The sequence below is a fragment of the Theropithecus gelada genome, chromosome 5 (assembly GCF_003255815.1).
Source record: "Theropithecus gelada isolate Dixy chromosome 5, Tgel_1.0, whole genome shotgun sequence".
NCBI lineage: Eukaryota > Metazoa > Chordata > Mammalia > Primates > Cercopithecidae > Theropithecus > Theropithecus gelada.
Genome location: NC_037672.1, coordinates 70,798,439 through 70,823,969, shown reverse-complemented (window position 1 = coordinate 70,823,969; position 25,531 = coordinate 70,798,439). Strand labels below are relative to the sequence as shown.

General features: G+C 38.0%; 1 protein-coding gene across 5 annotated transcripts in view; it reads left to right on the top strand.

The window, feature by feature from the left end:
• SLC4A4 (solute carrier family 4 member 4) overlaps positions 1-25,531 on the top strand; it is a 385,984-nt gene that overhangs the window by 64,735 nt on the left and 295,718 nt on the right. For all 5 annotated transcript variants that reach the window (XM_025386057.1, XM_025386053.1, XM_025386055.1 and 2 more), the window contains one exon: positions 7,009-7,188. In XM_025386057.1, coding sequence (XP_025241842.1) covers positions 7,009-7,188 — 180 coding nt within the window. The remainder of the gene's footprint in view (positions 1-7,008; positions 7,189-25,531) is intronic.

Genomic DNA, 25,531 nt, shown 5'->3' with positions numbered 1-25,531 from the left:
CTGTTTTTTTCGCTTTGAAAAGGGAAGGGAGAAATAGGATCAACATTTATGGAGCACCTTTGTGTACCAGACACAGTGGGAGACTATGTTTAATTCAGATTGTGCCTTAAAAAAAAAAATATATATATATATATATATATAATCTCTCTATAAAGATTCTATAGAGATAGATATATAGATATTTGTATGGGTAAATTTATATCTATATAGATATAATTATATAGATGTAGATACGTTTTGTATCTATAGATACAGATATAAAAGATTTTGCTAGAGGAAAGTTAACATTATTTTGGAGAATCAACTTTGAAGATTGAAAAACTCGTCAGGAACTGCAGTTTACATAGGGTAACCTGATTTTTAATTCCATTAATTCCTTAAGGTAGATTCCTGAAGTAACTTTACGAGGAAATACTTGTTTTTCTAGCTAAGATCTTTTCAAATAATTGATGATCACTGAAAATAATAAAGTCGTATTTCTATAAACATATTCACTAATTCAGACTTTATAGAGCCAGTCAGTTTTTGCCTTTATTATTGGCCATTAATAATGGAAACTGCCAAGGAAGCTTAACTTCAGTGTGTTGTCTTAGGCTCCTCACCTTCATCTAAGACTGTAATTAATAGAACTCTTTTGTTAAAAATGAGCTCTTGGAAGACAGATGCATACGTTTGCTGAGCTAAAGGACAGGAGTCTAGCTAACAATCATAAGCTTGCATCTCCTTTGAGACCTTTTATTCTGTAGCTCTTAGTTCTTGCCTAGAGATTATCACTATTATTATCATCATCAAATATTAAATATTAATAGTGCTGTGCTCAGTAAACATCAAGTAACAAGCTAAGATTTCTTATCAGTCTTGCTTGGGGAACCTCAGGTTGCCCTGAGGATTTCTAGGAGGCTTTCAGTATGTAAAATTCCCATGCAGTTCAGTGGGAAGAAAAGTATTTCCCTGTTTTTCCTCACATTTGCCATTTGCTTGCGTGCCTGGTCCTATGTAATTGGTAGCATTAAAATTAAAATAAATTACTCATCAGTATTCAAAATTATCTATACATAAATTACATATGTAATGTGTAATTATCTATTAATAAACACATACATTATTTTTTATGTAAAAAATTGCCCTTATCCAATATATAAAAATAGAAATCATCCCTTGCTCTGAGTCAGGACCCTCATGCAAACATTTCATAAAGGGCTGGTTTACCCCTTGGTAACTGCAAACTTACACTGTGCTTTTTGAAGAGGGTTTTCTTTTCATGAGCTGATATTTATACCAGTAAATTAGCAACGTTACTTTGCTTGTATCTTATTAGAGCTGCTTATGGACACTCTTATGAGTTTGAGAATAATAAGCTAACAAATTACTTGTATTTTGGCTGAGCGTGGTGGCTTATGCCTGTAATCCTAGCACTTTGGGAGGCAAGGTGGGTGGATCACTTGAGGTCAGGAGTTCGAAAGCAGTCTAGACAACATGGTGAAACCCTACCTCTACTAAAAATACAAAAAAATTAGTTGCGCGTGATGGCACATGCCTGTAATCCCAGCTACTCAGGAGGCTGAGGCAGGAGAATCACTTGAACCGGGGAGGCAGAGATTGCGGTGAGCCGAGATCGTGCTACTGCACTCCAGCCTGAGCAACAGAGCAAGACTCTGTCTCAAAAAAAAAAAAAAAATTACTTGTATTTTATTAAAGTGTTTAGGATTATACATACTTGTATATTTATTATTAAATAAAAGTGACAACCACACAATGTCCGCTGTGCTTGGACTTGATACTATGGTTTGGTTTAAGTTTTCTTATGCATATACTTTTAATTGATAATTTTTTTTTTTTGGTCTAACAAAGTCTTTGCAGAATCTTTTTATAATCTGTCACTCATCCAGGGTCTCTGCCTCTCTACATTTTTTCTTTTCTTAATTAAAAAAATAATCTCTTAATTTTGCTCTCCCTACATTCTTCTTGGCAATAGCTTCAACACGTTTTGGGCATCTTGGCAGAAGACCAGGTTATGTTAGATAAACCAGGGAAGGCAATATTTAACTCATATTTTGGGAATATTGCTGATTAGTTCTGAAAGAAGTATATAAAATACTGCATGTTGTGGAATCTTTGCTTTGAACTGGAGAGAACAGAAATTCAGCTGAAAGAGTAAGAGTGTGGCTATAAATCAAATTTGGAACATCCCTCAGTGTTTATTTAGAGATGTATGTAAGAGGCTGGATATAGGGGATGGGTGGTGGGAGGTAGGGAAAGGTAGACTTCTGGGTAAAGATTTTACCTGTCCTTTGGTGATCCTTTAGATAGAGTACAGTACTGACATATCAGGTTAAAAAATTACATACTACCTTATTCCAAAAAGGTTTAGGGTGAAGGGAAAGTAAGTGTTGAAAAGTTGGAAGAGTGAGGTTAGTATATAAAATGCATGTCATGAAACTCTATATACTCACTACCTGTTTGTCTAAAATGTGTCTATTCTTCTTTTAGCAGCCAATGAGGAAGGGGACATAATAAGTTATTACATTTATGATATAAACATAGTATGTTTTACAGAACACACCATCAAAGTAGTGATGAAGCACTCAACTAGTATTGATACTGAGAACAGAGACATATTTCTCCTGTGGGGTTTTATGAAGAGAACACTTCATAAAAAGTTAACTAATTATAATGTCCTTGACTTCCTCAAACTGTAGTTTTTGCACCTGTACAATGGGGATAGGAGCAGGATTGCATAAGGTGGTAGATATAAAACACCTTGCAGTGCCTGGCATGCTTGTAAGCATTCACTAAATAGTTGCTATCATCTGTATGTACAGTAAACACAGCAACGTGTTTCCCAGGAAGGAGCTAATAGATCTGTCTTACATATAGAGGCATATGTTGTTAACCATCCACTCGGCTATAGAATTTGTAGTTTGGCTGATTTAAAATCCTTTTCTGGCTTGAAAGTTTTCATACTTCAAAGTGTTAAATCATCCTTGGTAGCAAAATGTGTATTTGTGAAAGCCACCTTAATTTGAATGGCTCCAGAGTTACTAAGTGTAAGTTTTCTATTTGCCAGAAAACATTATAGCAACTATGAGAAGTATGAAGTTAGGTTAGAAATATTTCAGGAATTGGGATAATTTAGCATCATAGTACTTCCTACTTGCAACTGGGGTGGAGCATGTAAGGATGGGAAGAAACAAGAATCACGTAGTGATCATTTCTGACATTCAGAGATACCCAGGAAAGCCATGTTTTCTTTCCAGTAGTACTGGCTGTGGTATGGATTGGGAGATATTCCCAAGATATTTAGAGTTTGTTGGGAACTTGCACCATCTGTCAGAGAAAGGCATGCAGGGTATTTATTTGAACACATGATACTGAAGCCACTGCCAAATCAAGGACTGAATACTCTTCGACTGCACACCTAAATGAACACTGTCAAGTATAGATTCCAGTAGTTTTACTTCATGAAGTTTCAGTAGCAAGAATGTAGCATTTATTTTGATATAGTTTAAAACAATCACTTCTTCCTTATACAGTATAGCTCTTAAAATTTTTTCCACACCTCCTTTTTACATTATCTTCGGAAGCAGTATTTCCTGAGTTTTCTAGCAGAGAATTTTTTTTTTAGCCTAAAAAGTTCTATATAAGAAGCAGGTAACTATCCCTCTTTCTTTAATGGTCTTACCGTTTTGTAGTCCCTTGCTGGGTTGGAAAGCTGGTCTGTCAAGTTTCTCTTTTTTATATTACATGTAAAACAATACTATACCCTCAACTTTGTGACTTCCCTAAGAGCTTGCAGTCATTTTATGAGTTATAATTTTAAAAATAGTCATCAGTCTTCATGACATATCCCTGAAACAGATAAAGAGATTTTAATGAAAGTAAATACTGAGATCCACATATGATATTCTCATCAATCATAGCATATTTTCAACAGTAATGCTGCTTCTATTGATCATGATGCCAGGTATTCTGTGGGGGCAGTGAGAAAGCTTCCATTGCAGCTCATTTTACTTTTGGTGTTTTGGCTACTTGGCACATATCACTTATTAAGTATTTGATTGTCCCTTTGAGACAGCATGTCTATATTACGCTATCCACCAAAGCAAGGCTATCTTGCTCTCTTCTCATAGGCAAGGAAGCTGAAGTGAGAGAGGTTGAGAAGTAACTGATGAAGCAGCAAGCGCTGTTGCTGAGCCCATCAAGGTTTGCTTACCCATGAAACCATGTTCCTTCTCCTCTATCTGAACACAAGACAGAAAAGGAAAATTTAGTTGCCAATCATATGTGAGAGGAGGAGGAGGATGCTTTGAGGATACTTTAAGTTTTGAATTGCTTAGCTCAGTGGCATGATTTCCTCTGCCAGTTGTTGGAAGGCAATATCTTCCTCATCCAGGAAATATTGTATTTTATTGTGCTAGGATGTCTAAAAAAAGTTCCTTGCCATGTGCGTACCAGAGAATGGTAACTTCGCAGAGGCCATCACTAGGAGTGGTAAAAAATGGTCAAGAGTGGTTGCATTAGACGGGAGTGGGAACAGAGAATGACTGCAAATGGGTGTGAGGGATCTTTTTGGACTGGTGGAAATGTTCCAAAATTGGATTATGACGATTGTTGCACAACTCTATAAATATACTAAAATCACTGACTGTATCGTTAAAATGAGTGGATTTTATTGTTTATAAATTACACCCCAATAAAGCTGATTTTTAAATGCCTAAAATTTGGCATGTCTTGAGAGGAACCACATTTCTGCTTGGCATCTGGGCACCATAGCACTCCATAGCGCAGTGTCAATTCTGAAAGTTCCCACACCTGTGTGGAAGTACACAGGGAAAACCAAGAAGGAGGCGTTGGAGGAAATGGGGATAGACAGAATCTGTTGCTGAGAGGATGCCTATCATGATGATGCGAACAAAATGGCACCACTTACTGCAACTCAAAGTAGGCTCCAAAAAGTCAAGTGCGTTTCTCTCCAGGGTTTGGTGGCTTACTTTCTGAACTGGCCTAACTCTTTCATTAGATTGACAACGATGACACTTCCTAGTCAGAAATCTTACCTTAGCATCTTATCCACCATATAGACTGTCAATTAAATGATTAGATCAAATGTACTATGCAGATTTGGCTAAATATAATTTAAAAAATCTTTCTATATAACATCATTATGGCAATGTAGCTTCATTACCATTTTTTGCTTATTTGCCCTATTTAATAAGGTGAATAGAAAATATTTAATGTGACAGGTTAATAAAAATTTTCCAACCTCTTAATTTGTGTGTGTTTTCTTGAAAACAACCAAGCATTTTGCGTTTGATTTATTGAAGCAATTGGTTGGCTTTGCTCACTTACATTGTTGAGAGTTGAGATAAAACTTCAGGACTCCCTCAGTAACTGGAGCACAGGAAACAATTGACACTGTTTCTTAATTCACATTGTTTCTGAGACATTTCCTACTTCCTAGTATAATATAGTTTTCCCATGAGAACCATTTACTTGCAAATGGTTAGACATGATACATTTCTCACTGGCACACATTCTGTGGGGAGAATTTCACTGTGTTTTGTAGTAGCTGAGTTGCTGCGTGTGTGTTGGGAAGGAGGTCCTGCTTTATGTAAAGATGCCTCCAACTTCATTCAAGCATCTGATGTCTTCTTTTGAATACTAACCCATTCACTTAGGTTCTACGTTGCTTAGCCGGAATATCTTTCCTGAAGGAGCATATAATTCTTTTAAGCCTGCCAATTTAAGGAAACACCTCTGCCAATTATGGTGTTTTTAGATATACCCCGTAGGTTACTGTGGAAAGTAGTTCGTGACAGTTTGTATCATACATACTGTATGTACATGTATTTGGATGTAGATACGTGATACTGGCTGTGGCACTGCAAAGTTGTCATCAAGGAATACTTCCAGAAATGGGAAATAAAACCCATAGATGAGAAAATCTAATCTAATTTGCAGTTCAGAAAAAAAATGTTCACATTATTTCTGAAATGGTAGTTCCTAAAATACAGAAGTTACACTGTATTTAAAGTGAAAGTAGAAGTTTTCCAATTTAAAAAAATGATGTGGAACTTTGAGTTTCTTTCTTTTTTGTCTTATTAGATTTTGTAAAAATAATACCACTTGTCAGTTTTGCAGCTCCTTCCATCTAGAGAGCTGAAAGCATTTCACAATCTTTTTTCCTCATGCCCTTCTCTTCAAGGCAATTTTTGCTGGGCTCGGTTTATTTTTATCATTGCAACAACCAGTTTTTAGAAACTTTTGGAAACGAAAAAAGAAAAATGAGAATGGCACTGTAGCTGACATTCATTTTAGCTGTTTCCTAGTGTGAACGTTTGAGTATTTCTAAAATCTTTTCTCCAAGTATGTCTTATTTTTCTCAGTTTGTCCCAGTTCTAAGTCTCTATTTTGCTGATTAGGTAAAAAAAAAAAAAAAAAAAAGAGTTTTAATGTAAAGCCTTACCCCCTGCAAAATGACTTTTTGAACTTTGAGTTAAATCTTTGTTTTTGCAGCGCCAGCAGCTCCTTTTCCAGCAGGCACTAACCCTACCCAGTACAATCATAGACTCATGTAAGGTTGAAACTGGAGGGGCCTCTGGGGACTACCCAGTTTAAGTCTCTCCTTCTAGAAATGATGAAGTTGAGGCCCAGAGTGATTAAGAGATACATGCTTAAGGTCAGACAGCTAATTGATGGCAGAGGTATGACCAACATGAAGGATTCCTGATTTCCAGTTTGATATTCCTTGATTTTCCTAAACAAAAGTAGTCTATCTGGACAGAATTAGAGTAGACTCTCACAGAGTCCTGGTGTCAACCACTAACTTGAATTATACTGAAGCTAATTGAAAATTGGGAGGAAATTTTATTTTTCTAGAGTTTGTTAAATATAGGATGGTAATGTTGAATTTATAGATATTTTCTTCTGATCTGTGCATCTTATGCAATTTATCTGCAGTACAGAATGTGGTTTGAACTGACTGGTCATTCGTGTACCTTCCTTTAGGCCACCATACCATTTACATCGGAGTCCATGTGCCGAAGAGTTACAGGAGAAGGAGACGTCACAAGAGAAAGGCAGGCCACAAAGAAAAGAAGGAAAAGGAGAGAATCTCTGAGAACTACTCTGACAAATCAGATATTGAAAATGCTGATGAATCCAGCAGCAGCATCCTAAAACCTCTCAGTGAGTACTCTGAGCATTGGTGCCTCTCTCTGCCTCACTCCCACATCTTTGAGAAGGACACCTTTTTGAATCCTGTGGCTAATGGGGAGGGCCACTGTAATACTGAGATGGTCTGTTCTAAAGGATAATGTCTGTGGAGATGCTTTACTTGTACCGGCAGGTTGATCTAGAAGGTCATCTGGTAAGATTCTGAGTTGATCAGAAAAGGCCTGACAAAGTTTAGGCATAGCTGTGTATTCTACATTTTTATGTGTAATATTAATAGGGTTGTGTTACAGATGGTATTTATTTAACTATATCAATAAACAGTAACTGGAAGACTGAAAGAATCTTTTGCATTATTTGTGCTTAGAAATAGGTTCTATTGAGACAGTAGGTGAAGATGAGAGTGTATGTCTATATATTTACATATCTTTCCAAATGTCAGCATTACAGGTGACATTTAACCAGGTTGTGAGCCAGGTCAGTGATTTAAATAGGAATTGTGGAAAATCATCCTGTAAGAGAGGTCTGTAGAGTGACACAGTTATTAAGATGTTGGATGTATTAAATGTCATACATTGGATAAAAGTGTTGCTAAGAGCAGAACAGCAGGAGGTCAAAGAACACCCTTGGATTCGAGTGATAGGATAGGCTGTGTGTTTAGGTGTATATGTTGCTTTTTGTTTCTTTAATGTGGAGAATATTTGGCTACATGGGCCAAATATTGTGGCTGAACTGAGAATGAATATGTGCAGTAGAAACACATGCCAATTTTGGGAGATTCCCCAACAGGAGTTACACAGTGACAGCTTTTCATGTTGGCAGAGCTCTGTACATTCTTCATGTCTTTGCTACAGTTGCAGAAATATGGACCCTGCAATAAAATGCATTATGGATGGCACAGATAAAGATCGGGTTCAGTCATTGCAGGTGATGACAGGCCAAATTAGAATGAACAGCTCAAGGGTGTTGAAAAGTGAATTTACAGAGTTAAATTAAATTGGGTGTGAGGCATAGTGATGTGAATTTTTTATAGTCTCACCGTTGGAACTAAGCAGGTGGCTTAGGAAGCTAGACAAGTGCGGTGCTGAGAGGAGCAATACAGGTGGACCATCGAATTAAAGACAAAAGCTCGGAGGAGAGCTTGAGATGGATCACAAAATCGAAATTAAAAGCATTGAAATAAATTTAAGACTTTGAAGGACCAGAAGGCAGGAGACTCAAGTTATGTACTTTTCACTGAAGTCCTGGGGGAAAGTCTGTCTGAAAGGGATCCTTTATATATCGATTAACGTAGTGGAGTCTGTTTTGAGAAAAGTCCTTCAAATGCACATAAACATGGCACAGTTAATAGTCTGGAGGAACAAAAGATAACATTCTCTTCCAAATAAATGACTACCGTTTATCTCGATTTACTCTGTATCTCTCTGTCAAGGCCTGAGCCAGTGTCAGGTGTTCTGTCCATTGTGCATGTGATTGTCTGCTCTCTCTTTCTCGTTCTCTCTCTCTCTCTTTCTCTCCCTCTCTCTGTGTCTTTTATAACTTGTCTTTCATTCTTCAGTTTAAGAACAAGAGTGCATCATCACTATAAATGTTAAAAAGTAAAGAGGTGCTTACCTAGACAAAAGGGCCCAGGAATTTTGAGATTAAAATTATTTATCAGCTTTTGAGAAGGGCAAGGGAAACAGTGCCAGCAGCACTCAGATAGGTCATAAGGAATGAACAGATCAGGAAGATGCTGAGACCCCATGTGTATCAACCACAGAATACTGTTGCATTCTGTGGCATTTGGGGCCCAGTTTGAATACAGCATGTAAAATAAACAAGGCAATCCATTCTTTTTCCCCTCAGAGGTGTCTTCCTGGGGGAATACTGCATTATGTTGTATACTGGCTTTCTGAAGGGAGCCTATGGAGAGACAGTTGTCAAGGACTAAATTGTTCAGTGATCGTAAAAAATTATTTACAAATATGTATTTTATAGTTTTGTTCCTGCTGATCAATAAGTTACACACTAATATGCCATTGGCATATTTGATATGAGTTATCCAATTTAACACGAAGGTCCTCTTAGAAATTGCTGTATATCCTCAGCTGCTTTGATGGATTGGTAGTTAATTATTTGGTACAGTTCTGTTTAAAAGTCAGAGTTTTTGCACCTAGACATAGAAAGACATTTAACCCCACGATTTTGGGGGAAGCCATGGGGCTCTGGCACCAACATAATGACAAAATTCTTGTGGGAAAACTGACTTAATGAAATACTTGCCTAGTATACTATTATTGTCTCTCAAGAACAGCCACATAACAATTTATGTTGTTCTGTGACCTGTGGTGTTTGAGTTGCTTATGTCCATAGACATATCATGTCCCATAGACAAGATTCCCACATGTGTCTGGCAGTGCATGATGTGATGCTTATACTTCTGAGAAAAACAAAAACTAAATAACACACATATAAATAGTAACTTGATGGGAGTCATCTTTGATTCTTTCCATGCTTTTACCCCCATATGCAATCCTTCAATGATTTCTGTTGGTTCAGCATTTAAAATAGATCTGAATTTGTCTGTTCCTTTTCAGTTTTGCTGTTACATTTTTGTCCAGGGAATCATCACGTCTTGCATAGACACTGCAACAGTCTCTGCTTTTCAAGTATTTCTTCATGGAGAGGCACAATTGATCATCATAAAGTATAAATTGGACCATATCCTTCCTCTGCTGAAAACTTCCCATTGTCCTAAGAATGAAACCTCAATTGGGCATCATAGCCCAGTGTCTTTCTAGTCCTGTGATGTGCCATTCTCTCCTTGCTCACTTTACTCCAGATCCATTGATGTTGTAGTTCCTTGGTGGTAAAACCTTTTCTGCCTCAGGGCCTTTGCTTATGCAAACTTGTCTTCCTAAAATGGTCAGCCCATTCTTGTCCTTGTTAGCTTTTCTGTTCCTTTATGTTCTGGCTTTTACATTGTACCTCTTCGGAGAGTCCTTTCCTTACTACTCTCTCTAGTGCAGATTCCCCTTCATTATTCTTTCTCAATGCCTTATGTTTCCTTCCGAATATATGTTTTAACACATGATTTTTGAGAGCCTACAGGTTTGTCTTGAGCTGATGCTAGATTGTAATCTCCATGAAAACAAAGATCAGGTTGTCTAGTTCACTTTGTTATCTTTGGCGCCGCACAATGCCTGGCACATAGTATGTGCTTGATATATGTTTATTGAGGAATAACTGAGTGAATGAATTACTACAGAGAAAGATGTAAGCATTACTTTTATTGGTCTAAATATTTCTTACATCCTAGACAGAGATCCAGCTGATTTTCTTGTTTTTAAGCCTGGCACATCGTGTTTATATTTCCCTGCCTTGCCTTTCTCCCTTGACACATAAAATCTTGTCTTCGCTTTTAATTATCCCACTTTGGAAAGTGCCTCATTATTTTGTCTATTGCCAAAGTGGGATTTTGGTCTGGGTAGGTAATTCCTGAGTGTATGGAGCTGCTTGTTAACCACAGGTGATGGATGAAACTGAACTGCAAGACACATGAATTTTTCATATACACTTAAAAATGCTCACTATTCCACAGAGAACTCAGGCAGCCCCCCTTCAGAAGCCATATTAAGGTGGCATGAGCTGGCACCGTGGCACATGCCTATAGTCGCAGCTACTCCAGAGGCTGAGGTGGGAGGATCATCAGAGCCCAGGAGTTCGAAACTGTAATGCTCCATGATTAGCCCTGTGAATAGCTGCTGTGCTTTTTCCGTGGCAATGTAGTGAGACCCTGTCTCTACAAACACATGAAAGGGCATTTTTAAGAAGTAAACGAAATACCTTCCAGTATTGGGCACATTAAGAAGATGGCATAATTAACAGGTTCATTTAGTTTGTAACCTAACGCTTTCTATTTTCTTCATAGCTTTGGTGTCAAGACCGGGTTTCTAAAAAATAAATGAGTGTTTGATTTTTACACATTTGGAGCTCTGAGGAGGAAGCGAGCTAGCTTCATATCCCCCTCTGAGCTCAGCAGCAGCTCCAAGTCCTTTCACAGCTGCTATTCCCAGTGTGGCGTCAGAGCTGGTGTCCCAGCTGGGGACACAGAGAAGGAAACGTGTGTGAGAGCGTGGTGCACTGAGCCACGGGGAGAGAGAAGCTGGGGAAGGAAAGCGAAATGGAAGAACAAGCAGGAGAGACAAGGGAATGAGGAGGTGGTGTGGAGTGGGTGGTTGAGAGAAAAGTTAGATTGTGCTCTTTCTTAAAAATAATCCTTTTGCCTCCTCCACTGTGCATTTTTTTTTTTCTAAGTTAGCAGCTGCCATCCTCTGAGGGTTGCCCAAAAAGTGGGTGGGAAGGTGGTCCTGGCTGAGATAGGTTTGGACACACAGCACACCTTCCCAGCCTAGATGGTTTTGGCCTCTGTGCCTCACATTTTGTTAGTGTCCAGGGATACTTATGGGGGCATCACAGGCTACTTTGTGACTGTAGAGATCCTGAAGATGTGTAAGATGGTAGGAAACAAAGCTACAAACAGAACATACTGTTCAGCATTTTGATCTGATGTGTGAGATGTTTCTTGACAAGCGTGAACATGCATTCATGCTTGGAGGTGCTAACTGCCTCTCACACACAGGTCTTGCCCGTTGTGGAATCATAGTGCTAGGTATGTCCATACAGACAGTCATTCAGTCTTGTGGTATTCTTTTTTAGCTTTTTGGATGTGTACCAGAACTGACGGATTTATGCTAGTGAACATTGTTCTGTGAGCCTGGGACAATGGATGCTGGTTGGTGATCCAGTTATATTCAGGAAACCGAAACAGAGAAATGGGCAGCTGCTTTTGTTTGGTGCTTCCGGGTAAATGAACAGAGTAGCTTTTCATAAGAGCCAAGAATATTTGGTGTTGTGTCATTTGACTTCCCCTTTTCCCAGTGCACGCCCCTCCCAACCTGACCTCATACTTCTGGGTACATTTGTACTTTTTCTTGATTTTTAAAATGTTTTCAGGAAAGATCCTTAATTTTAGATACCATAAAGTAAGATTTTCTACATGCCATTGACATTCTCAAAAATTGATCTATATATAGGAGAAAAGGCTTTGGAAATGTGTGAAAATGAGGTAGACCTGTCCCAGTTTAAAAAACAAAACAAAACACAAACACAATAAAACTATACCATCTCTTTCATCCTCTTCTCTATTTTTCACCTTATATAAGTAGGAGGAAGTACTTTGTCTTTAGGTCTGAGTACAAAATTTTTTTATATTAAAAAATAGTTTAAAACATATAGTTTGTCTTTTCAGAAGGGACACTTGTGTTGTGATTTTACTGGAAAGGGAGCATATCAGAGCAGTTAAGAGTGCACATTTGAGCCAGATTATTTGAGTTTGAATCCCAGTTCATACCAGCAGTGTAACCTTGGTTATTTACTTAACTTCTTTGTGCTCTAGTTTCCTCATATGTAAAAAGGGGATGATCGATTTTAATCATAGTATTCTGAACATGAAGTGAGCGCTGCATACAGTCAGCAATAATGGTTAGCAGTTATTATTTTCAGTTACTATGATTGCCTTCTTCAAGCTCATCTTTTCCTATCCATCATACACAGGTAATGCCAAAAACTTCAGGCTAAAACTCTGTAGAGCTTAATTCCTTGTAAACAATAACCACTAATCTTTAAGCTCATCTGGTCTTTTCTGCCGCAAATTCTCACTAGCTATTCTTTTGCTTTAGCTGTCGGCTTGGCTCTTGGTTCCCAATGGCGTATTTGGGAGAAGCAACCTAAATTCAGTCTCTTATCTTGCCAGCGAGTGTCAATCTGGATGTTGGCTGGCAGGTGACAGGACCAAGGGAACAAGGACTTCAAGGGGCAGAGGTGCTGTCTCCTGTGCTGCTCTTTGGTGTGGAAGACTGCCACCAGCAAGTGGCTTGGTGTACCAAGGGTGTCCTTGAATTTAGTCGGCAGTTGTAATACCCCGTTCTGGACGCCTGGAATCAAATGGGCTGTTCTCTCTTTTATAAGAAGGATCTCTTTCTGGCTCCTTCTTTGTGTTTCTTTGTGAAATTAATCTGGTTAAGAAGGGCTGTTGGGTGGGACAAGTCAGCAATTTAGAGGCAGTGTTGTGCAGAAAGGAAAAATATTTGGCATACTTGTGTTTTTCGTGGCAATGGGTTGGCTCAACAATGTGTTTTGTGTGGTACAAATAATTGTTGTTTATTCCTCTGTGATGCTGATGAATACAAGAGGACTGTGTCATGGTGCTTCTGCTTCTTTAGCCAGTTAACTGCGTAAGTCTCTTAGAGAGCCTTGAGTTTCTGAAATGCAGCTTTCTTGAAGTCACCTTGAAGTGCCCTTCAAATGGCAGATTTTACACTATTCATTTCTTGTTGCCACTGGCTATTCTATTCTAATAGTTATTCCATGTTATCATGCCATGAGATGTTATGAATAGTGTGTTTACACGTGTCATGGGAGAGTTGATGTTGTTGCTATTTATAGTGACTTATGAGTGCAGGAGGCCTCAAAGGGTTCTAGTGTACTCCAGGTGCTGGGGTACTCAGGGCTAAAAAGAGATTGTGACTTAGGGTGGAAAATGGGGGAAAACCAGAATAGTGTGTGGAATTTAAGGTGTAAAATTTACTTTAGTGAAGTAATTGGGGTATAAATGACTGACTGCCACAGGAGTTACCACCTAAGAGGAAGGCAGGTCACATCCTGTGGTTTGGGGTTCATCCATTTACAAGGCAGGAAGCCTGAATGTGTATTTGTGAGTTTGTGTGAGTGTGTGTGTGTGATTTGAATGCACTGAAAAAATGAAAGATATTGGCAAGAGTCTTCTTGAAACAGTATTCTATTTAGGAAATTTTTCATATAGAAGGAAATAATTCTTAAAGGACAAGGGTTCTTAATACCAGGGGTTTAAATTCAGTGCTTTATGAGTGTGAACTCATAAATGCAGAAGTAGTTGGGGTGAGGGACCATGGGCCTACTCTATAAATAAATTCTCCGGAATTCTTCCATGACCACAATCTGGAGGCAGGAATGTTAGGCTCTTCTAATAACTTTCCCATGGATAGGAGTCTTACTTGACTTTTCACCACTTTTATAGAGGTGTTGTGAGCAAGGAGTCTCCATTTTAGTGGTTAATGTAGAATCAAGATCCCAGTTATCCTTTATCCTTCTCTGTTCTTTTTCTTCCATAGCCAGCCACGCACTGAGCCCTGTTGGTTTTTCCTTCAGAGTTTCTCTTGTGTCTGCCACTTCCTTTGAATTCCTGAGGCAATACTTCTTATTTGGAATTTCAGCCTTAAGTTCATCCTTGAAATAGAAGGGAGCTATTTCAGACAAGGCTGCCAGACATCTAAAATATTAGTTCTATAGTCTCTCCTTAATTAAATAACAAACAAACAAAAAATCCTTCTATTGCTCATCATCACTTAAAGTAATGAGTAAAGCGACAATGTAACAAAGTTTCCTCTGCTACTTTCAATATTTTACGCAGTTTAATGAAAAATATAGGTATATTCTGTCTCAGCAAGGCCACTTTAAGTTCATTTTTATGAATTCATAAGGACTTCCCCAGGTTTTGAACTCTTGCAGCAAGTATTATCTATATTACACAATCTGATACTTAGATCTGTAATGCTTCAAGTGGTGACTTACCTCTGTCATTCAGGTGTATGTCATCTCTTCAGTATCATCATTAGAGACTCAAAGGCAGAGGCAGTATCACATACTTCTTTTGAATCATGTTCTGCAATAGCATATTTGTTGAATGGATAGGTAAATAAAATGCCCAGAAATTACCCATTGGGTTAAAATAATCTGGTCTATCCAAGAAAATTTACAACTATCTTGGTTAAGAAAATGCTGTCCCTCCAGCCTAAATCCTTACTGAAATGTGATTAAAATATAAATAACCAAAGAACTGTCCAATAGAGTGAGTTGAATCATGGTGAAATAAGAAGAGAGAATACCAGGAAAAGTCATTTTTTTAATGCTGCAGTTCTACAATTTGCAATAACTAATTTGTACAGAATTAAAATAGAAATTGTCCATGTTTTTAAAACAGAGATAAAAGTGCTACCTGTGTGTACTTTTTTTCTCATGGGAAATATGTTAAAATATTAAAATGCATGAAAACATGCAGTTAAGTGTTAGAATGCAAAATATTATAAGACGACATTTCTCTAAAGAACTCTATAGCTTTCTGAATTGGAATAAGCCTGCCTTTGCTTACGATTATTTATTTAGGGTTCATATTCCTCTGTGTTGAATGAGGATAGAGCATAAAAGAGGTTACTTATGACAGTGATATTTGTTAATTACTGAATGTGTCACCGAGGCTGTTTGTGGAGTTTTTTTTTAAAATAGAGAACTTTAAGAGTTGGTACTATATGTGTATCTGGAATAGATGTGCAGATGAAGGTCCATGTTGCTTTCAGAGATGAAATAAGATGACTTTGGCACCCGTGTCAGGATTATTATTTACTGATTCTGAAACAAGAGCATCACTGGAATGTTTTATTCTTTTGCTACTTGCCAATTAGCAGAATTCTATTATTTAAAAAAACATGTTGCACCTGATATCCTTACTTAGAAACTACTCCTGATGGTGATGGTATTGTGATTCAACAATTGGTAGCAAAATTATCTTTTGTCAGTTACCAAAATTTTGCCACGAAGACCATGAGATAGAGCGATTATATTTAACTGATTCTACTTCATTTATGAGATTTTGGGTAGGAATAATTTAAGTGTAATGGAAAATATGACTTCTGGATGCAAATGTACAATAAACATGTAGGCTGTCTAGCTAGCTGTGTTCGTTCAAAGCTGAAGTTGTTTTCCTCAGAAAATAGGGCAATTTCTGTTACCAAGGTATGGAAATAGCAATTGCTATAACTAGAAATTTACTGCGGATTCACTCAGTATCCAGAACACACGCATGAGCAACTATAAAATCCTAAGTCAGTTATTTGTCTAATTGTACTTTGTTACTTCTTGTGACACTGCTGAATGCCACAAACAAAACAACCAAGCAAATGGGCAAAAATGCTTCAGAAAGATTTTAGATTATTTTTTACTGATGTCCACACACAGACACAGCTAATACTCTCCCTTGCTCCTCTAATTCCTAAATATAGATTTTGAGCAGAAGATACTCCGGTTAAGAAAGACTGAAGATAGGTGGCTGGCATTCCAGTGGCCACTTCAGTTAGATCAAATGCTAACCAAAGTTTTTGAAAAGTATGGATGTGTGTGCCTTTAGGAAAGTTTTCTGTGCTGTTGTTTGCATGCTCCAGCCAAACTTGGAAGGTTTATAGATTTTTTGCTCTTCATGAAACTGACTTTGGAAATCTGTCTATGCTACATTTTCCTTAAGCCTCTTTTATCCTATTATTTTATGATTCTTTCTGACATTAGTAAAACATCTAAGCAGTGAATACAATAGGATAAATTTCAGGGTGTTCTTTGTACATTTTTGCATATAGGAAGAAGTGGCCGAGGTGCTTTCCTCTTTTGGCAGATGGAGCGAAGGTGCTGTCTTTAGTGACTGAGTGGGAGTAGGGAACCTTTAATTTAGTAAAAGACTCATACAAGTGCAGATGAAAAAGAAATCAGGGCAATGTATAAGAAGAAAAACAACCTGGAGAATATATTTATTTTTAAATAACAATTGAGTTTTAAACATGTCTCTGATTTCTGTATTTTGGCGAGTCATAGGGAATAGAGGGGAAGTGCAGGGATAACACTGAAAGTAAAAGGAGAGAGAGGACATGACTTATTCTGAGAAAAAGCAGAGGAAGTAGAGGAACTCCATCAAAAAAGACAATGAGATTAAATAAAAACAGAAAAATCACTGGGTGAATGGCAAGGACTAACATCTTACTCCCTCAAAATAGAGCTCTCTATAACTTAATAGGACCAGCTCTCTACATCCTGTCCTCAAACCGGTTTCAAGTGGCCTCTACCTGCCTTATCTTTAGATTCCCAGGGATAGTTTTTTCACCATGATTTTCAAATGATCACAGTGATTATCTAACTATCTCCCCTTTATTCTTATATTATCATTACCTCTTTGTGTTGGTTTTAGACTCATCTCTACAAGATGTTCCTCCTGTAAGAAACTTCGGCCTCGTCTTTTAGTTATGCTAGTCCTTTTCCTAATACCTGATTTTAAAACACTACCAGCATACCATATGATAAATATCTTTAGCTTTCTAAAAATTCTTTTAAAACATACCCTAGTCTTCTAGCAGATTATTTAATATAACTTTGCAATTCAGTTTACACTTTTTATAGGAGGTTACCTCGAGTCTTTGTTCAGCCACAAGATAAAGCTAGACTAAGGTCCAGCTTTTACAAAGATGCTACCCTGAGTGTCCACACCAAATCCAAGGCTGGCCTCTTGGTTAATCTGCCTGATGACAGAGGAAATTCAGAGTCAGGCAGTGGGACTGTTTTGGAAGACAGCTGGGTCTAGGGGAATTTTTGTAAGCAGTGAACCATTTTTTAATTGTGAAACCACTGGATATGGTTAGTAGTTTATTTAAAAAATGCCATGTTAGTTCATTCCTATATACTGTGACAATCATAGTTTAATCAAAAGCTGCTTGTGACATTTCTGTTAGTGTTCATAAAAGAGCGGCTTGCTTCCTTGAAATCTTGAACTCTGTGCCAAATGCCAGCACATTGAAAATTACAGTTTGGCTTTTAGGCAATTGTGCAACTTTTTGAGTGTGTGGTAGATTTTTATTTATTTTTGTCACTTTCACTAATTTGTCATCTTCCTAAATGGAAAAATATTTTGTCAGCATTTTGTTTGGTAAATAGTGACTGTTACTCTTTTCTCCATGGTTCCCCTGAGAGGAAATAAGCTAATGTAACTGCTTTTTGACTCTTTTTTTTCTGGCCAGAAAGCCAAGTGAATGTGTGATCTCACTGAGATATGATCTGTTCGTATGAACTGTAAGCTGGTAAGCTTGTCATCATCCTTCATGGTGCTGGGACAGGCACCCGGCTAGCCACTGTAACAGGATGAGGAAAGACATGCAGCGAGATCCCTGAGACTTCAATTCAGTGCAGTGCAAGTCAGTTCATTTCAATTCAGCTCACTTTAATCTGATCTAAGAAGTATTTATGGAGTACTTTTTAGGCGTAGTCCTGGGCACTGGGGCTTTAGAAATGAAAATTTCATAAAAACTGACATTTTGGTAGGGGAAATAACACAAATCAGATAAATTGAAGAGAATGTGATAATTACTAACTACATCAGTATCAGGAAGGATGAGATGTCTCATTCATCCATCCAATTCTTCATCAAAAATATTTATTGAAGGTCTACACCATGTACCAAGTACTGTGCTAGATAGATGTTGGGGTGATGATAGTGAACAAAATTAAAGATACTTTCTACCCTTGGGGAGCTTGTAGTCAGTTTGGAGAGACACTAACTAATCGAATTCCCATATAAATAAATGCTAAGTTTCACCTTTAGTATGTACTGTTGGAGTGTGGCCCATGGTGCTGTGAGATTTGATAATAGGTGGGTTCTGATCAAGTTAGGGAGGTTAGGAAAGGCTTCTCTGAGAAAGTTATGCTTGAGTTGAGATCTGAAGGATGAGAAAAAATTTTTGGTGAAGGCTGTAAATGAAAAAAATACTGCAGGTCACAAGAAGGGCACAAAACAAGTCTTTGGGCCAGGAGAAAGCATGAGGAGTACGAATGTGGTGATCTAAGGCAGACCATCAATGCTGACCAAGTATGCGAGGCCTCATTGAGGAGAGTTCCATCTAAAAAATAATTTCATTATCTTTGACTAATATTTGAGAAAATGGCCAAGGCGGGCGGATCACCCGAGGTCAAAGTTCGAGACCAGCCTGGCCAATTTGGTGAAACCCCATCTCTACTAAAAATATGAAAATTAGCTGGGTGTGGCAGTGTGCGCCTGTAGTCCTAGCTACTCAGGAGACTGAGGTACGAGAATTGTTTGAACCCATGAGGCAGAGGTTACAGTGAGCTGAGATCATGCCACTGCATTCCAGCCTGCATGACACAGTGAGAGTCCGCCTCAAAAAAAAAAAAAAAAAAAAAGAAAATGAAACATACCAATTTCAGGTGAATAATTATGCATATTAAATGCAGTGATAAAAGCATATCTATATATAAGGCATATAGTAAATTAAAGCACTGATTTTTAACCTAAGTTTAAATGGAGCTTTATGGTTGTGATTTTGTATTTTTTTCTCAACATTGTTTATCTGCAGAACCACTCCCAACTTCTGCGTACATCTTATAACCTTCTTTTCTGCAAATATTTATTCCTATGATATCAGTGTGCCAAATAAAGTAGTTTTTTTTTGTTTTTTGTTTTTTTTTTTTTGCCACTAAGGAATCTCAGCAAAAGCTTTTGGTATTGACATGAGAGGTGCATTCTTACCTTCTCATACGGCTCTGTGATTTTGTCTATTTTCATGTACTATCCCATTGGCAGCCAGGGGATAATCCCTTAAAGATACCAATTCTCCAGTTTTAGAAGTATAGAAGGTTGGAGGGGCAGTTCCTTCTGGGTGAATATTTCAGTAGCATTGGCTGTAAATCATACCCAGGCCTTTTCTATCTGTGACTCACATGATGTAAGGAAGAGATCAGATGACGGGGTCGGGAGGACACAAAACCTCAGCCCTGTTTCTGCTCCCTCAATGACTTCCGCCCAAAATGACTTTACATATGTCACCAGAGCATGGAAGCATTTATGGCGATTTATACTTTGGTTTTGGTTTGTTAGCTTATTTTGTCATAGGACAAGAGGAGACATTTCTGTTGCAAAGGGAGATTTTGTTTAGCCAGAGGAATTTTGAAACTTTTATGTGCTAAATACACCAGAGTATTTTTGTTCATTGTACTTTTGAAGTCTGTGATCAGGAAATGTATTTTCTTTAAAAAGAAATCAGAAAAGGTCTCAGGAGGGCCTCAATGACTGTAATAAAATATGTTTCTCAGAGCACTTTTTATGTTTTCACACTTTGCTTTTTTCTCCTTTGCTGCAAGTTGCAGTTTTCCATCAAAGTTATTTTGGATGGTGTTGAAAGTTTTCTCTGGGTCTTTGTGCACAGTTCAGAGGGCATTCAGGGAATTGACTAAGCCGAGTTGACTATATGTTGCAAAATGTTTTATTTTTGTGTAGTGCTATATAACACATAGAGGCTTTCATACACAGAACCCTAACTGTTCCATAGCCCTTGATGCAATCAGAACAAGCATTATTCCTGTTTTAGAAATACAAATCAGAGGTTCTCACAGGCTAAGCAATTTGCCTGGGGTCACACATGCTGTGTCGGGAGTCAGAATTAGAACAAGGTCTTTGGACTTCTGGTCTGACCCTCTTTATACTAACTATATGATGAAGCTGACATACTGGAGTTGTTGGGCTAAAAACGAGGAGCCTTTGTTAGGGTGCAGTCAAATCTTGGAGGATTCCATTATTCATTTCTCCAAAGCTGGGTATATTCAAAATTAGAAAATTACAGCTATGAATAGTTGTTTTCCACTTGATTGGTCTAAAGTCAACTGAATTCTAGAGAAAACTCCTTTGAAAGTGTGTTGCCTTGGAAATGGATGAGCATAGCAGTATAATAGCTTTTACCGTATTTGAAATTCCAGCAGTTTAGGTGACAGTTGTGTCTTTCTGAAGGGCGTGGGCAGATTCTATACGGGCTTTTCCCGTTGCTCATCAGCTTGGCCATGGCTGCTCTTATTACAGCAGTCACTCATTTTCACAGATGTCCTAAAAAAATTTTTTTTTTTGTTTTTCTTTTCTGAGTTCAGAACATGTGGAAGTAACTTCTTTTTGGCATATTGCATGACGTGTCTTTGCCTAGCAAGTAGTTGGTGTTAGGAAATGTGCATGGACTTGAGTGGGAACACATAACGTTTGTCATGTACTATAGACTTAACAAAGGCTGTCACCTCCATGATTATGTTTAATCCTTGTAAGAACCTTGTGAGAAATATAATGCCAGTGTTATTGTTCCCATATTTTACAAATGAAGAAAGCAAAATTTATTAAAAAACAATTATACAGTGGTTAAGACCATAGGCTTGGAATCATAGTTTGTGTTTAGATCCCAGTATACTTTACGTACGAGCTTTTTGATGGTGGGCAAGTCATTTGATTGCTCTAAGTCTCCATTCTTGTGATCTGTGAAATAACATGATAAAGAAATGTACCTCACCAGGTGGCTGTGAAGGGTACATGAGTATAAAACTTTCAAAGGGCACTGGCAAATAATACAGCTTAGTGTATATTAGTTATCATCATTAAGTAACTTACCCACATTCATACATTAGCAAGGAGAAAAGCTGGGACTGAACCTTTTTTTTTTTTTTTTTTAGCGAAGTCTCGCTCTTGTGCCTCAGGCTGGAGTGCAATGGTGGGATCTCGGCTCACTGCAACCTCTGCCTCCCGGGTTCAAGAGATTCTCTTGCCTCAGCCTCCCGAGTAGCTGGGCTTACGGGCGCCTGCTACCACGCCCAGCTAATTCTTTTGTATTTTTAGTAGAGTCGGGGTTTCACCATTTTGGCCAGGCTGGTCTCAAACTCCTGACCTCAGGTGATCCGCCTGCCTCGGCCTCCCAAAGTGCTGGGATTACAGGCATGAGCCACCGTGCCCGGCCAAACCTGTGACTTTTAACTCCAGCTTCTACCTTGTTATTTTTCCAAAATACCAGGAATTTCCTTCTTTCTCTTCTCCATGGGTTAGCAGCTGCTACATTAAGTTGTTAGTGAAGGGGATGGGTTTTGGAATAAAAGCCTTGGAGATTCTATGAGAACGTTTGACCTCCTGGAATAAATCAGTAAATTATTTAAAAATGTAGAAACACACTCCTTATCATGAAGAGCTACTTGGTTCTAACCCAAACTGAACTTAAAAACATCACCCACTCTGACTCACATTATTAGTATATGAATACTTTTGGATGTACCAGTTGATGTGATGTATCCACTGTCCTTAGTAGGGGATTAAGGATAGATGCTGGATTCCCACATTATAAGCCCCCTTGCTACCCTCAAGCTTTCCTGGCATGGACCTGGTGAGAGTGAGGGGTGAAGCTCATAGGCTCATTGGGGAACAAACCATGGTCTCATCTACACTGTCTTCCAAGCAAATCAGTTAGATTAAAAGCAAAAGAACAAATTAGCTTGAGATACTTACTGAATTGGGATTGCCTCTTGAAGCGTTTACATTTATTTCCATCCTGCCTGTTCTCTTCCAGCAGCCCTGCTAGAGCTTTCTGGACAGCCTAAGTAGGCATGGTGGCTGCTGTGGGCGCCCACCACTACACATCTTTCACGTTTGCCTGCAGGGGTCCTCAGTGCTGCACCATAGATTATGTCTATGTCGACATCTTCACTTCTTTAAATGTTCACTTCTCTGATTATAAAAATAATAATACCTGACCTTTACATAGTGCTTGACAGGTTACAAAGCATACTTGTATACATAAATGATTGTGAGGGATCTTTAGAGATTATTATTTCTGCTTTACATGAGAAAATATAGATCTGAAAGGTGAAATGAGTTACCTCCAGAGAGGGTACAAGTGTGAGAAATAGTTAGGCCTTGAACATCTCAAGTCTGGTGTTCTTTTTTACAGTACCTACAGTGATATCTTCTCCTGGAAATGAATTAATTTGTTGGCTAGTTAATAGCTTCTCACATTCTACAAAAGATTTGAGGAGTCTTGGAATAATAAAATGTGGGTAGAAATAGAAACCAAAACCAGGGAGAACACACAATATCCAGAACCACTAGGATTAATATTGTTCCTAGAGTTGAATTTAATTTGTCTTTGAGCTTCTTGGCAGCCAAGATAAAAAGAGACACAATCAGCTACATATTTCTTATTAGAAAAGGAAAAACATGTTACAGAGAAGTAGAGATTTTACTAGAATTGTATTCAAGACAATTCTTTTGCTTGAGGCTATAGATAAGGGGCAATAAGAATAATTGAAGATAATGCTCCCAACAAAAATTTATAGCTACATAATAACATAAAAACGCATTGCAAGGGGCTAACATTTGTTGGGTGCCTATTATGTGTCTGGCACTCTACTAGGGATTCTGCATATTTTATTTTATTTAATCCTCATGAACATTTAATGATCACAACTATTTTTTAAAGGTATCATTATGACCATTTAATGGTAAGGAAACTCATCCTCAAATAATTTAAACTACTTCTTCGATGTCACGTAGCTAGTAAGGAGTAAGCCAGCAGTTGAGATCCAGACCTTGTCTGATTCTACAGCCCATGTCCTCACCGCTCTATTCATGCTGCCTATAATGCGTTAGAGACATAAATTAACTAAATGCAAGTATGTCATCTTCTAGTGTTTCTACTTTATCCAAGGATATGTTTTACAGGACCCAGATTCTAGGCTGATCTTCTATAAACATCGTTTCTCTCATCCAGGCTTCAGTAGGAGGTGAGTTGTAGAAAAGCTCATGTTACGGTGCTGCTTGAGAGTGTTTCCCCGGAGTGGTAATTGTGGCTATGTGTTATTGTCATTGAATATTAAGCACTTAGACACTACCTTCTTTAGTCTTCCCAGAAGCCCAATAAGGAAGATACTTATTTCCATTTTGCAGATAAGGAAAGTGAGGCTCATGGAGGTTGAATGACTGAAAGACCTACAGGTGCTCAGTGGCAGGATTCAGATACAGATTTTCCTGGCTCTAATTAGCATGTGCTTCACCATTGTACTAGAGGGCCTCAGGTTAAGCAAGTGGTAAAGTTGTTAGTCTCTTGAAAAAATGGATCTGTACTCTTGTTTGGAAGAAAGACCATCATGCCTTAGCACTGAGATGACTGCAGGAGGACCTAGAGACAAGTTTGAATTTTCCTCAAAGGCAGTTGGGCCAGCCTCGGCATGTGGTCGAGGTTTATGTGCACAGTTCCACATCATAACGCATGAAGGATATGACTTTGACATAAAAAATGTTCAGAGATGGTGTTCCTGATGATTTTTCACAACTACAAGAAAACTTTAAAAATATTTCAGTGGATTTTATTTTATGGGGTCTCTGAGGAACCTACTAAGGTGAATTAAGTACTAGATATAGCAATGTCACAAATCGATCTGAACAAATTTAATTTTGGGAAATGCAGCCAAAGTAATAATTTTAGTTTAGAATGGTTAATTTTGAATGGTTCTTTTTGATAGTGATTAAATACCAGGATCAATTATGTGAAAGATGTGACTCCAATTTTGTGAGTGTTCTCATAATAATAACTGCTACGTCTACCATCACTACAATAAGAATAGGTAATGCTCACTGAGTTTTGTTCTGAATGCTTGCTACGAATAGCTTAGTTAAGCCTCATAACAACCCTATGAGGTAGATATAATTATTAACTCCATTTTATAGATGAAATGTAGAGAAGTGAGTAACGCACCCAAGGGCATTCAGCTAGCAAATGGCTGGCTCACTGCTCTAGTCTGTCTCTACATATAAGTGGATCAGATAAAGATATACATGCCCCTCTTTTTCATTGCAGGGGAAAATGAAACCAGTTCACATGCAAGTACTTTTAAATCATTAAAAGCAGAACTTAAAAATAATTGGGGCAGGAATTCAGAAGAAGCATAACATTGCTTGCTTAGTTATGAGGAGACTATTCCTGACCCCCCTAATTCTTTCAGTGGGACAAATATAAAAAGACTAGATGTCTCTATTGAGCTCCTATAGTTTGGTTCGTAGTTGGTTTCAGTCCACAGGGCCGAAAGCTAGTTAAAGTTTGGAAAGGCTCAATCTCATGACATTGTTCTTGATATGTTTCTTCACAAGGTAATGCATAGTGTTTGTATTACTGATAGTAGGGTGGTTTTGTGTAAAGCCCACTTGCTCCTTAAGCCAAATATTAGACTGAGGATTCTAGAATTCTTTTTTTTTTACAAAACAAAAAATTGGCATAAAGTTTTGAAAGCATAGACAAGTAGTTGAGAAGTAGCTCTGAGAAGCATATGTGTCAAACGTTGCATGCTGGAATCAGATTGACCTGGTTTAGATGCATGGCCTTGAACCAGTTAACTAACTTCTTTAAGTCTCAGTTTCTTTATCTGAAAAATAGTGGTAATACTATCTGACTTATGGAACTGTTGTGATGATTAAATGAGATAATCAATATAAAGTGCTTAGCGTAATGATTGACATATAAACTTAAAGTAAATACAGTTGAAACTTGAACAACATGGGCGTTAGGGGCACTGACCTAACACAGTCAAACCTATGTGTAACTATTGACTCCTCAAAACTTAACTAGTAATAGCCTACTGTTGACCAATAGCATAAACAGTTAAT